This window comes from Suncus etruscus, chromosome 9 (genome assembly GCF_024139225.1).
Source record: "Suncus etruscus isolate mSunEtr1 chromosome 9, mSunEtr1.pri.cur, whole genome shotgun sequence".
Classification (NCBI taxonomy): Eukaryota; Metazoa; Chordata; class Mammalia; order Eulipotyphla; family Soricidae; genus Suncus; species Suncus etruscus.
The window spans coordinates 98,386,727-98,401,348 of NC_064856.1; the positions used below are offsets into that span (position 1 = coordinate 98,386,727).

Sequence of the window (14,622 nt, forward strand, 5' to 3'; positions counted from 1 at the left end):
CCAAGCACAACAGGAATTATTCTTGAATTTAGAACTAAGAATAAGCCATGAGCATTGCTGGTGTGCCCCAATTCCAAAACAAACAAACAAAGACAAAACCAAATCAAAACAAAAAATAAACATGTCAACTACATAGAAATATGCAGAGATCCCTTTGCAATACATTCTAGTATGTGTTCAGAGCTGGCTATACATAAAAAACAGTTTTCAACCTCTTCAATGATGGATTTGCTTCATACAGAAGTTGTAGCTAACATATTTATTGAGGATAATATATATATATGCTATATAGCAGACAATATCTTATCCTCTCCATATTTTTGCTTGCTATCCCACACTACCACCTATAAAATAAGTCTAGTTTGCATCTCATTAATTACAAAAATATGAAAAATGATTTTTTTATAGGTGAACTATCTTATGAATGTGATAACATAAATTATTTTCTTATTGTTTTATTGCAGATTCTATATGCCAAATGTGGTAGCTCTGAAATTGTACTGGGAAGTCATGTCAAACCAAAGCTTTGTAAATGAATTTGTCCTCCTGGGGATTTCACAGAATCCAGATGTTCAGAAAATAGTATTTGTTTTATTTCTATCCATCTACGTTGCAACAGTGAGTGGCAACATGATGATTGTGGTGACCATCTTTAATAGCCCAGCACTCCTGGCTTCCCCAATGTACTTCTTCCTGGCTTTCTTGTCCTCCATGGATGTGTGTGTCTCCTCTGTTACTGCCCCCAAGATTATTGCTGACCTTCCCTTTGAGAAGAAAACCATCTCATTTAGAGGCTGTATGATACAAATTTTTTGTATACACCTCTTTGGTGGGGTAGAAGTCATTATCCTCACAGCAATGGCTTTTGATAGATATGTGGCCATCTGCAAACCTTTACATTATTCTTCCATCATGAATTCAAGGCTCTGTGGCATTCTGATAGGAGTAGCCTGGATAGGGGGCTTTTTGCATTCCATTATACAAATTGTCTTTACTTCTCAGCTACTATTCTGTGGTCCCAATATCATTGACCACTTCATGTGTGACTTGTATCCATTACTGAAGCTTGCCTGTTCTGACACTTATGTCTTCGGTCTTCTGGTGGTAGCCAACAGTGGCTGCTTCTGCATCCTCATCTTCTCCATGTTGCTTGTGTCCTATGGTGTCATCTTGTTCTCCCTGAGAAAGCACAGTACTGAAGGAAAGAGGAAAGCCCTTTCCACCTGTGGATCTCATATTATTGTAGTGGTTTTGTTATTTGTCCCTTGTATATTTGAGTATGCTCGTCCTCCAAGTGTTTTCAGCTTTGACAAAATGGTGGAGATATTCTACACCATGCTAACTCCTCTGTTGAATCCTTTGGTTTATACTTTCAGAAATAAAGAAGTAAAAAATTCAATGCGCAAATTATGGAATACATTGATGGTACCATCTTATAAAAAGTAAACTTCTGAACTTTAAAAACTTAACATTTAAGTATAGAAACCTCAAATTCCCTTGGAAAAAACCTACTGAACAGACTAGTTAAAAAAAAAGATAAAAATGCAATTAATAACATACATAAGAGTTCTAGAAAAAATTCTTTCATTCCTAGATAACTAAATCATCCTAATAAGCACCTTAAAAACCTTATATGAAAGCATAGAGTTTAATAGTATATATATATCAAGAATGCAACATCAGAAAAATAATAATGAATTATAATAACTAATTTCTATTATTAATTCATAATTTTAATCATATAGAAAGACTAAAATATTGATGAATAAGTAAATGAAGCTTACTAAACTGTTTTTTTTTTTCAAGGAGAAAAGACTGAATATTTAGCAATATACTAGAGAGTTTTTCAGTTTGAGAATTTTGGGTTTTTTTGTATCTTCACAATGTTTACATTCAATGTGTAATTTACACTACAATTTATAAGTTAAAATATTCAAGATGCTTACTTTCAATGTATAATTTATAAAGAAATTTTTACAAAATGTATCTTCATGCAGTTTATTCACCCCATAATCAGTTATAGTTACTCAGAATTCATACACCTTGTCTAGACTCAGAAAAAATATCCTTATTACCTCTAACTGGTATTTATGCTCACACAGTGGAGATAATCAGGGAACCATGAAACTGACATTAATGTTTAAAATTTTTTTACATTGTAGGTTTCCTTTCTTTAAATACAAAAAAGGGTTCTTCCATGATATTTCTATAGATTTCCTATGATGGAATTTACTCTCTACACTCTGGGATTTTAAGACCCTTAGAAATTTAATTGGTACCTTATAGCCCTGTCTTTTCTTTAATTTTTGCCAATGTAACAATATAGTAGACTAGGTAATTTTTAAAAACACATAGTGTATATATATATATATAAATTAAGTAGTAATTGTGTCAAAAATAGTTTGATGTCAAATATAATTTTAACTGCTTAAAATACCAACCAGCTAAGGAAAATTTGATATAATTCATTGTTGGGGAAAAGCACAAATTATTATAAATATTATTAGTGGTGACTTCCAAAAGGGTGAAGAAATAATGGCTGAATTTAGAGAAAGATTTCTGAGGTGATATCCATCTCAACTGAGGTCTTATTTTTAGTTTACAAACTTTGATAATTCATTGTCAAGGACTGTTTCTCTGTTTCTATGGCCTCAAATTTTCTCTTTGATTAGCAAATGAATAGATCTATACAGTTTATGGTTTTCCAATCTCTGCCTACAAATTGAAATCAGAACTTTTTGTTTTGACATCAATGTAGATATTATGGAGATTCCATCTTTCTTACTCTAAAATAATGCATGTTACTCCTCTTATTTTTCCCTAATTTTTGTCACACCGTGATTTACTAAGTTGTTTTTAATATGGATGTTTCAGGCATTAAATATTCAAACACCGGTCCCATCAGAGTATGACCTCCCTTTAACAGTGTCACCAATGTACTGTCCATCACCATAGCCTGTCTTCATGCAGGCACAAATTTATTTCAAATTACTTGTTATAAAATTTTTATTTCAGAGGAAAGTGAAATGAACAAAACTTGGATCAATACTGGTCCATTTGAAATGATTGCTTTACCTCTTCCTGGTGTTGCTGAAGTGATTTCCCCAGGATTTTCTAAGCCGTGCTTACTGCAACATGAATCTTCTAGGTTGTTGTTAAGGCTCACTGAGTTTTCTTAGTTACCATGTAACTTTCCCACTAGATTTCCTGTGAAACAACTAGGCTGACACTCGATGAGCTATTGTGGTGTCCAGGATTTATAGTTCTAAATTTGGTGGCTTGGAAGTTTGATAAGCTTAAATTGCAGAGCTGGACCTTTTTAGTCAGAGAGTATATGGGTGGCTTTTGGCTCCCGTAGTTCCTTACCTAAGAGCAAGCTGAACCCTTATATATCCCCCCTTTCAGAGGTATCAGCAAGGCCAAACTACCTGAGAAGTATTGGCAGCCATTATTTTCTTTTGGAGGTCAGTCACTACTTCCTTGCTTAAGACTCTTCAGATCAGTTTATCAACCAGGGACAAGAAGGCTCCATTTGAGAACCCCCAACTTTCTGAAGGCCACAGGTGAGAATTATGCAGTTAGTTCACAGCTTGAGCATAGAAGTGTAAACTGGAAGGATTGGGGCTGGGTTCACAGGAAGGAAACATGATCATAATTTGGCCACGGTGGAAAAAGTTTGGAAACACTGGTTTATAGAATTTTAATTTTATTTAGAAATCTTGAATTACAAAGTTATTCACTATTGTTCACTTTTAGAGATACCATATTTACAACAATCCTTTCACATGTCCACTTCTCTCAGTCAATGCCCCAACCCTCCTGTCAAGGAGGCCTTCCTTTCACCAATCTGCCTCTATTAGAGGCTCTTTTATATTTTTCACAAGTTTGTCTCTATGCAGTATTACATTTGAGAGGGTTTCATGCATAAAACTAGCTTGCACATCCTATTCTTCCTATTGTTGAACACTTCCACCAATGAGGTAGTCTCTTCCTTATCCTATCCCTTCATCTCCCCAAGTACTATGCTTCCAACTGAAAGTCAGTTCTCATGATCATCTTTATTACCTCCTTACTGTTTCTCTTCCCACAAATGAGAATTCCTTTGCTTTGATTTTCCTTCTCTATAGGATTGTAAACTCTTGAATTTATATAGTTATCAGTAATTTTATATTTACAGTTTTAAGAACTCATTCATGTTGTATTGGAAGCTTTTAGTTTTTAGTGTCACTAGTACTCTTTCTAGGGATATTAGTTTATCCTTATTTAAAAGAAAATGAAAGCCCTTCTTATGTTGTGCAAATTAGTGAGGTAAATAATCAATTTGAATAGCTATGTCTATATTTATCTATAGAGAAATACCATATAATCATTAAGAGGACTTACTTTCAGAGACATGTTGTAAATATCTATTCAATAAATACATACATAACTCTATTTCTTTGTGATTTTTGAACCTCCCTAGCAATTTTCTTATCTTTAGGTATCCTTGACTTATAGAACCAAAATTCATATGATACTATCATATAAAATATGTGTAAATAATATTAGAAATTGTGAATAAATATGTGAAAAATATTTGAAAAATGAGTTATTTATGTATAATGTCTACTTTGAGTTAACTTAATAATAATTTTTGTGGGTCACACCTGTGGGTACTCAGAAATTACTACTGGTATTATGTGCAGAGATTACTCCTGGTAGGTTTGAGCGATTATATGGGATGCCAAGAATCAAACCCAAATCAGCTGACTCCAAGGCAAGTAACTTACTTGTTATACTATCTCTCAAATATCTAAATATTTTAATTTGGAAATATATTAAATTTATCCAATTACTATGTTAGATAAGAAAAGATAACGTGCTTTTTGTTATTATATTAATACAGACTGGTCTTCTCTCATTTTCTTAATTTTAGATTTTCTCTTTGCAGATATTAAAGTAATAATTATAGATCTCCTAATGATAAAAACCATGGATTCAATGGTGAGTTTATTAAAAATGCAAGAATACTCACTGCTTAAACTCCTCAAAGTCTTTCAAAATGTTAAGGAAAATGGTACCCCTCTAACTGAAAATCTGAAAAAAGATCTTTCTGTACCCAGAATTTCTATTTCTTGGTGTCTACTCCCAATACACAAAAACATACATTACAAAATATGCATTCACACCTATATTTGATGCAGCACTTAGTAAAATAGCTGGGGTATGTAAACAAGCCAGGGTTCCAAAGACAGAAGAGTAGATAATTAACTTGTAATACATTAAAATTCCAAGCAGTCAAAATCTGCTTGGAATTTGCTAAAACATAGATGAATCTGGAAGATTTCATGCTTGAATGAAGTAAGTGAGGAGGACAAAGACACATAGTGTATGCTTTCAATAATATTTAGTATAAAGTACAACTTTATTCTAGAGAGTGGAGGATATTGAACGTTGACAAAACATTGGAACTAGATTAAAGAAGCAAAAATTTTAGGGGATGATATAAAAGGAAGGTAGATCTGTCAGAATCAACAGTTCTTTAAGAAAAAAACTCAAACTATAATATTGTTATTAAAAATTAAAATTTTTTCCTTGACAAAAAGAAACAACAAATTAAAATTTTTCTGCATGGACAAAGAACAATGGGCTAAAACTAAAAGACACCTAAGTGAATGGAAAAAAATATTTGCAGTCAACACATCATATAGAGTTCATATTCAGGATATATAAAGATCAACAACAAAACCCATCCAAACTGGGGAGAGAGACTTTTCCTGAGAAAGACCAATGGCTGGCCAGCAGGCACATGCAAAATTGCTCAACATAGTTTATTATTAGAGAAATTGAAATCAGTACAACAATGAGATACTATTTCACAGCAGAGATAGTGGCACATATCAAAAATACAGGGGCCAATCTGTGTTGTTGGAGATGTAATAAAAAGGAATCTCATCCACTGTTGGTGAGGTGGCAGTGTTGCCTGGTTCAACTCTTTGGAAAACAGTATGGAGAGTTCTCAGTAAACTTAGAATTGAGCTGCAATATGACCAACATTTCTATTTTTTGTGTCTACTCCCAGGACAGAAAAACATTCAAAAGGACATGTCAATGCCATTATTTATTGCAGTACTCAGTACAATAATTGAGTTTTAGAATCAATCTAATTGCTCATAACAGAGTAGATCATAAAGAAGAGGCATATACCCCAAAATAGAATACTATGTAAGGATCAATGAAATCATGCAATGATTTGCAAAATGAATGGAAATTGAAGATAGAATGTTAAATTATGTTAGAAGAAGCCTAACCACAGAATGGTATCACTTATATGTGCACTTAGAAAAACTGGTTGAGGAGATACAATGGTTTACATAGGGGATTGTCTAGGTCTCACATGACCCCAAGAGTACAGACAGGAAAAGGGAAGAAATTGAGTGGAAATTTTGGGAGGGTTGGATGAGAAGCAACAGAGACAAGGGGCAAAGAAATTAAGGTACATCAATATTTTTAAGAAAACAAAGAGATAACTATCCAAACCACAGAGTCAACTACACAGAGACCATGAAACCCAAACTTTAATAAGCCAATTTAATAAGGTGCCTGTCAATATGCATACTAGGGATGAGGTGGTAGGATGGGGAACCTGGGAATATTGGTGGAGGAAAATTGGTATCTGTAATGGGATTTGGGTTGTAACATTGTATGCTTAAACCCAACTATGAATAACTATAAATCACAGTGTTTTAGCTAAATAAAAATTTAAATAACACTAACAAAATTTGTATTTTAAGTAGATAAATTGGGGCTGAAATGAAATTGAGGTGACTGGTGGAGGGAATTGGTCATTAGAGGTGGGATTGTAAACAACATTTCATGTATTCACTCTATTATTTACAAATATATTAATCACAGTGCCAATTTAAATAATAAAATAATCAAAAAAACTGCATCAACGAGGATCATAGTGCAAGTGAGATTTAAGTTAAAAATTCTTTTTTTTAAACTTTATTGAATGATTGATTGGTTTTTGGGCTACACTCAGCTTTGCTCAGGAGTTACTCCTGGCTCTGCACTCAGAAATTCGGGCTGGAGAGATAGCTCAGTGGTAGGGAGTTTGCCTTACAAACCCAGGAGACAGTGGTTTGCTTCCTGGCATCCCAGGAATCTGAGTGTAGAACCAGGAGTAATCCCTGAAAGCCACGGGGTGTGACCCAAAAAACAAAACAAAACAAATAAACAAAAGAAATCTCCCCTGGCAGGCTCTGAGAACCATATGGGATTCCAGAAATCAAACAGGGTCCCTCCTGGGTCGGCATGCAAGGCCCTACTGCTGTGCTATCTCTCCGGCCCATAAATTAAAAAATCTTATCAGATACTTTCCTCCATGATTTTAGTAATTTAAAGGTAGACTATGGTAGGGGAGTGGTACTAAAATATTCCAACTCACCATGCCAGTGTTCTATCTGCATAGAAACGTCCAACTTCTAAATTTTCTGGTAAATGTTCATATCACCATCTCTATTTTAATACTTTTTTGTTTGTTTTATGGGCCACACCCAATAATGATCAGGGATTACTCCTGACTATGCACTTAGAAATTGCCCCTGGCTTTGGGGGACCATATGGAACTCAGGGGATCCAACCGAGGTCCGTCTTAGGTCAGCAGCGTGTACAGCAAAGGCCCTAACACTGTGCTATCGCTCCAGCTCCATCATCTCTATTTTAGATGAGAAGGGAAACTGAAGCTCAATGAAAGAGAAATAATAAATGAAAAATGGAGGAAAATAAACTGTTATCTAGAATCTCACTCGATGGTCTCTCAAAGAATATAGAAACATGTGTTTGAGAAAGGAGGGACTTGGGTGTTTAGCTTGGTGTTCAGTCCCAATGCTTTGGTCATCTAAGACTTAAGCGTAGCTCTGAGGATAAAACTTAAAAGGTAACTGTTCTGAGCTTAAATTCTAACTATAGTGAATTCTGTTTAACTGTAGTTAAATCTTCCACTTCTTAGCTTTAAGGCTTCTGTAAGTTTGAGCTTTCTTGGTCATAAATGGTTATTATAAAAATAATATTTTTAGGATTAAATGATGTAATGTATAGAAAGCACCGTGTACATAGAAATCAATATATTTGGCCTCTTATTTAATATTTTGGTAATATAAATGTATGATAATTATTGCTATGTTAATAATCTATATTGCTATTAATATTATATATAATTTATTAATACTGTATAAAACATGATTATATAATACATCCCATTTATATGCATAGGAAAAAATTTCAGAGATATAGTCAAAATCAATATTTTTATTATTATAAACTATTTAATATTAATTATTATTTGTATTGATACATATTACACATCATAATACTATGAATATAACATATGCAATTTATGGTTAGATATAATATAATATTTTCTATTGAATTTTTTTTTTTTTTGGTTTTTGGGTCAAACACAGCAGCGCTCAGGAGTTACTCCGGGCTCTACGCTCAGAAATCGCTCCTGGAAGGTTCGGGGGACCATATGGAATGCCGGGATTTGAACCACCATCCTTCTGCATGCAAGGCAAATGCCCTACTCCATGCTATCTCTCCGGCCCTCCATTAACAAACATTTGCAAGAATTCAGAGATATAGGTCCACAGTAAATTCTTCAAAACCGAAAAGCAAATTAATTGTGGGTCTAAGTAATGAAAGTTTGTTTAGTTATTAGTCACACTATTAATATAGAGAAATGTCTCATGATTATGGACAAATTCTTGTCTCTTCTGATAGACAGTCAAACATATTCTTTTAGAAAGAGCGGCTCTAGGGGCCCGGAGCAAAGGTGCAGCAGTAGGGCTTTTGCATTGCTGCGGTTCAATCACCCAGCGTCCCATATAGCCCCACCAAGCCAGGAGCAATTTCTGAGTGCATAGCCAGGAGTAACCCCTGCGTGTCACTGGGGCGTGGCCCAAAACCAAAACTAAAACCAAATAAAGAGCATCTCTAATTTGAGTAGTTATTTCTATAGATAATAGGAAATATTTGTTAATTGCTTCTTACATTAAACAAACTATATAGGGTAATTGACCTCATTAAAATATCCTTATGTGAAAGTGCATTGTATTTTAATTATTTATATTTAGCTCTTTGATCCCCAAACTTTTTCTTATAGATTGTTGCTGAGCATTACCCTGGAATTTTAGATGGGTGTTTTTATAAATACAGTGAAATTTCAGCCTTATTCTAAAAATATATTTTATCTATTAATAACAAGCATTTTTTGCTGATGAGTATGAGAGCATCTTCAAATAGAAACCTAAGAATGACTTTTGTATTTTTTTAATCAAGTTATAAAGAAGAAAAAGGGAAAAATCTAATTAGTTAACTAATTAGTTAAGTGCATCAAATCTTAGTTACTTTACAGTACTAGACAACCATTTTGCTTGGAAATGACCACATCCCTAGGGAAACTTAGAGATAAATCTAAAGGGTCACAGTTTCTCAGGGAAGCCTCTTTAAAAACCAACGAGGTAATTCTGGCATCTGTAGTGTCTCTACATCATGTTGAAGACAGCACTGCATAAGCAAGGATGAATATTTTCTATTTCACCATCCAGAGATGATCTTCATCTTCCTCATGGAAGTAGCAACAGTAATTGGAAGTAAATTTACTTATTTGCCATTCTCTGAATGGATATTTATCCATAGAGGGTAGGAGTTTGGCATCAAAAAGTTCACCTGAATTTTCAAGAGATCGACACTGGTGAGATCTATCATTTTGTAGTTTTGTATTTTCAGGAAAAATTAAAATTAGTGATATAGCACTTACAACAATGAATATTATATTCCATGTTTCTGAGTTAGTGCAATGACAGCATATCATTGAACTGTGTAAATCACTTAACTTTTCTGACTCTATATATTTTATTTTTCTAAATATATACTATATTTACAATTCAAAGGATCTGTAAGCTCAAATATAAGAACATGCCTATTTCAGCTGGATAACATCTGTGATATTATAAACATTTATTAATATTTGTAGAAGAAGACAAATATTTTGGTAATGTGGTTGGAGTTATTATTGTTAGAAATCTAGCATGCCTCATTTTGTCTTAGATTCATTAGCACTTAGTTTGTAATGTACTTATTTCTGTGTATTTTTTTTTTTTGCTTTCTGTGCCACACTCAGTGATGCTTAGGGGTTACTCCTGGTTTTGGAGACTAGATTGGACACCAGGGATTGAACCAAGGTCCATCCTGCTGTAGCCCCTTAGTTTGTACTTTTTATGCTTTGATTTAATAGGACTCACAATATCTCTTCTCATTCAGGTATTTTAGATTTCAGAAGTTTTGTGAAGAATATTAATGTAATTAGAATATATTTTATACTTTATAGAGTATTGGGATAAAATATACCATTCAGTGGTATATATATATTAAAATCCTGTTGACTGGGGCTGGAGCAATAGCACAGAGGTAAGGTGTTTGTCCTGCACAAGGCTGACCCAGGAAGGACCTAGGTTTAATACCTGGCATTCCATATGGTTCCCCAAGCCAGTATCTATTTCGAGCACATATCCAGGAGTAAGTAACCCCTAAGCATCACTGAGTGTGGCGCAAAAAGCAAAAACACACAAAAAATAAGTGCAGTACAAACTAAGTCACCCGGTGTGGTCCAAAAACAAAACAAAACAACACCAAAAATTCTTATTGACATAAGAATAGCATAAATTTTAAAACAGTTATTTAAATTTTTATTTAATGTTTTAGTCTTAAAATTGAAAATCTAAGCATGTTTAATTAAATAAAGTAATAAAAATATTAAGATATGTAAATGTTTACCCTACTATAGGTGCAAAATAACATGATAAAAATAAATAGGTAAAAATAAACTCAGCATAAAAACATAAAATTAAAAATGCATTTATATATAGAGAGAGAAAATAGAAAAATAGGGAAAAAGCTTTAAAAAATCCATCAGTTCTAATGCATCAAAATTCAAATATTTAAATAAAACAGCAAAGCTCACTGTGAGTAAAGAAAAGAATCTGAAATATGAAAGAACTATAACTCCTTAATTGTCATGTAAAGTAATATGCTTAGGTAAATAGACATAGAATAAATCTTTAATAGTTTAAGCAATGATATGAGATCACATTACTAGTGGTTTTAAGGAATTTACAGGAAATATCATGAAAAATGGAATTCTGTATTTTTAGAATGACTTAATGTAAGTACATGTAACATCACCTTAATTAATTTATGTGTAGTACAAAAAAATCCCAAACCTCAAAGATTGTTTATTTTTTGACTTTTGTGTTATACCTGGCGTGCTCATGAGTTTGTTATACCTGGGGTGCTCAGGGTCTGGGCTTAGGGATCACTACTAGTGTTGGGAACTGAGTAGTTGCCTCAAACCCAGGCATCCTGTAAATATTCCACATTGTTGAGCTATCTCTTAATTCCACTTCCAAACTAATTTTAAAGTTAACCTGCTAAAATTTTTATATTATTTAAAATATTGTTTCTCCTTAAAGGTAAAGACTGAAATTTCCATTGCTTTCAGAATGATTAAGCAATTAGAAAATATTTTGTTGCAAAAATGAATAGAAAAAAATTACTGTGCTTCATTAGGATACCAGAAAGATTAATTCCAAGGTCATAGCACTAAGAAAAACTGGGGTCCTAGAAATAATATCTACAGGATCTAAGAGCCATCTGGGATCACAGATGGCACATAAAGAATGTGATTATCTAGAAAAGAAAGACCGTAGAATTTTCTAGACAAAACTGAGCAAAATATGTCTTTTTTTGTTGTAGTGAGAGCCAAATTGATATCAAATCAATTCTTAGAGTAGGAAAATTGGATGCAAAATATAGCTACAAGATACTATACAACATTTAGATACAAGATATAAAATTTACAAAAATTAGAATATTTAGCATAAATGGTACATTATGTTAGCATGCTAGTTCCAAACCTGTAAACTAATTATACTAGATAGAAAAAAATGACTATGATCATAAAAAAAAATCTAGAAGCAAAAATATATACAGTAAGCTGTCAGATCACAAAATAGAAAATAGAAAATATAGAGTACAAAATGCTGTGTTACATGTAAACAAAAGGGTAGAGTAGAAAAAAATTTCATTCAAAGTGATTTAAAAATGCTCAAGTATCTAAAAATTAATTTAAAAAACTCCTTTTAGCTAATACAAAAAATCCCTATTAAGCAATTAGAATTAATTATTCACATAAAGGTATATCTTAATGTCACCACATGTACATTTATGGAAGTTAAAGCTATCGTAATGACATGGTTCTATCACTGTATTTTTGTCTGCTTTCTTACACTACCACATTTAAAACATAATTTTGTATCTCAAAATAGTACAGAGCATGAAAGATAATTATGATATATATTGCTATATATGTATAAATGCAAAGGTCTGATGTGAACATTTGATTATTATATTGCAGGTTCTGTATGCCTGCTCCTAGAGCCTTGAGATTATCCTTGGAAATATGCAAAATCAAAGTTTCATAACTGAGTTTGTTCTCTTGGGACTTTCACAGAATCCAGATGTTCAGAAAATAGTATTTGTCCTATTTCTGTTTGTCTACATGGCAACTGTCAGTGGAAACCTGCTGATTGTGGTGACCATCCTCAGCACTCCAGCGCTTCTGAGCTCTCCAATGTACTTCTTCCTGACTTTCCTATCCTTCCTGGATGTGTGTATCTCCTCTGTCAATGGCCCTAAAATGATTGTTGATCTTCTCAATAAAAAGAAAACTATCTCCTTTGGAGGCTGTCTGATTCAGGTCTTTGCTGGACATTTCTTTGTTGGAACAGAGGTGATTGTCCTCACAGCCATGGCCTATGACAGGTATGTTGCCATCTGTAAGCCTTTGCACTATTCTTCTATCATGAACTTAAGGCTCTGTGGCATTCTAATTGGAGTAGCTTGGACAGGGGGCTTTCTGCATTCCATCATACAAATTGTCTTTACTTCTCAGCTACCCTTCTGTGGTCCCAATATCATTGATCACTTCATGTGTGACTTGTACCCATTACTGAAGCTTGCCTGTACTGATACTTATGTCTTCGGTCTTCTGGTGGTAGCCAACAGTGGCTTCTTTTGCATCCTCATCTTCTCCATGTTGCTCGTGTCTTATGGCGTCATCTTGTTTTCTCTGAGAAGTCACAGCACTGAAGGACAAAGGAAAGCCCTTTCTACTTGTGGATCTCACATTGCTGTTGTGATTATGTTATTTGTCCCATGTATATATGAGTATGCACGACCTCCATTTGCTTTCTCCTTTGATAAAATAGTGGAAATATTCTACACCATGTTAACTCCTTTGATGAATCCTTTAATTTATACTTTCAGAAATAAGGAAATGAAAAATGCCATGAAAAAATTGTGGAAAACTAGTTTTATATCCTCAGTAGATAGATTTACGTTTTAGTCAATAGTTAGGAAAAACGTTGTCTTTGAATGTGTCTATAGAAATTGCCAGCATAACAGATGACAAAACATTGCAGATTGATTTTATAGGTCTCAGATAGCAAATGTTCTATAATTTCTTGGATTTCTATTTAAAAGACCAAAATTTATCATTGTTAAAATATGAATCTTTCGAGAAGTAATTTTTGATTACTTTCACTGTTAAATTTTTAAAAAGTGACTCTAGTTGTGAAATATTTATGTATTTCTTGAGATGTACATTAAAATATATATTTGTAAAAATTGTGATGAACAGTTATGTCTTATAAAATAAATAATCAATTAAATATTATTTAGAGTAAAATAACAATGATTATAGTTAAATAGGGACTGGAATCAACCTGACATGATTGGGGAGGGATGTAGTCATTATTGGTGGGATTGCAGTAAGCAACATTGCATCTATTACACTCTATTACCTATAACAGTTTAGATTCCATAATACTATAAGTCACAGTGCCAATGGAAAAGTAACAAAACTGGGGGTCAGAGTGATAGCGAAGTGGTAGGGTGTTTACTTACATGTGACTGATACAAGATGGACCTGGGTTCAATCCTTGGCGTCCCATATGGTCCCCCCAAGCCAGAGCAATTTTTGAGCACATAACCAAGAGTAAACACTGAGCTTCACCGGGTGTGACCCAAAAACCAAAAACCAAAAAATAAATAAATAAATAAATAAATAAATAAATAAATAAATAAATAAATAAATATAAAGTAACCAAACTTAAAAGTTGCACCAGAGAGTATCATAGTGTAATCTATGTAATTCTAATCTGATATTTTCCATTATGAATTTTGTAATTTAAAAGTAGACATTGGTGGTGAGGCAGGACTAATATTTTCCAAAACATACTTGCCAAAGTGTTCTACCTGCATAGAAACTTCAATTTTAAGTGCTCCGGCATATGTTCATATCACTATCTCTGTTTTAGGTAAGAAAGGAAGCTCGATGAAATAGAAATGTTACAACAAGGTTAGAAGAAAATAAACTGGAATCTAGGAACCTCATCTATGGTCCCACATTTAATAGAGTAACATATATTTGAGAAAGGATGGACTTGGGTGCTTACAATTATGGCAAATCCGTATGCTTTAGTAATCTAAGATTTAAGCATAGTTAATAAAGAAACCTTC

At 33.3% G+C, this 14,622-nt stretch overlaps 2 protein-coding genes across 2 annotated transcripts; both read left to right on the top strand.

Annotated features, from left to right (window-relative positions):
- The first annotated feature begins 510 nt into the window (after window positions 1–510).
- On the top strand, window positions 511–1,446 carry LOC126017766 (olfactory receptor 4C15-like). Its single transcript, XM_049779819.1, has one exon. The coding sequence runs from the start codon at window positions 511–513 to the stop codon at window positions 1,444–1,446; it is 936 nt and encodes a 311-aa protein (XP_049635776.1).
- An 11,053-nt stretch (window positions 1,447–12,499) lies between these two features.
- LOC126018617 (olfactory receptor 4C15-like) lies at window positions 12,500–13,447 on the top strand. Its single transcript, XM_049780721.1, has one exon. It carries the CDS (start codon window positions 12,503–12,505, stop codon window positions 13,445–13,447), a length of 945 nt encoding a protein of 314 aa, XP_049636678.1. The 5' UTR covers window positions 12,500–12,502.
- Window positions 13,448–14,622: the final 1,175 nt, after the last annotated feature.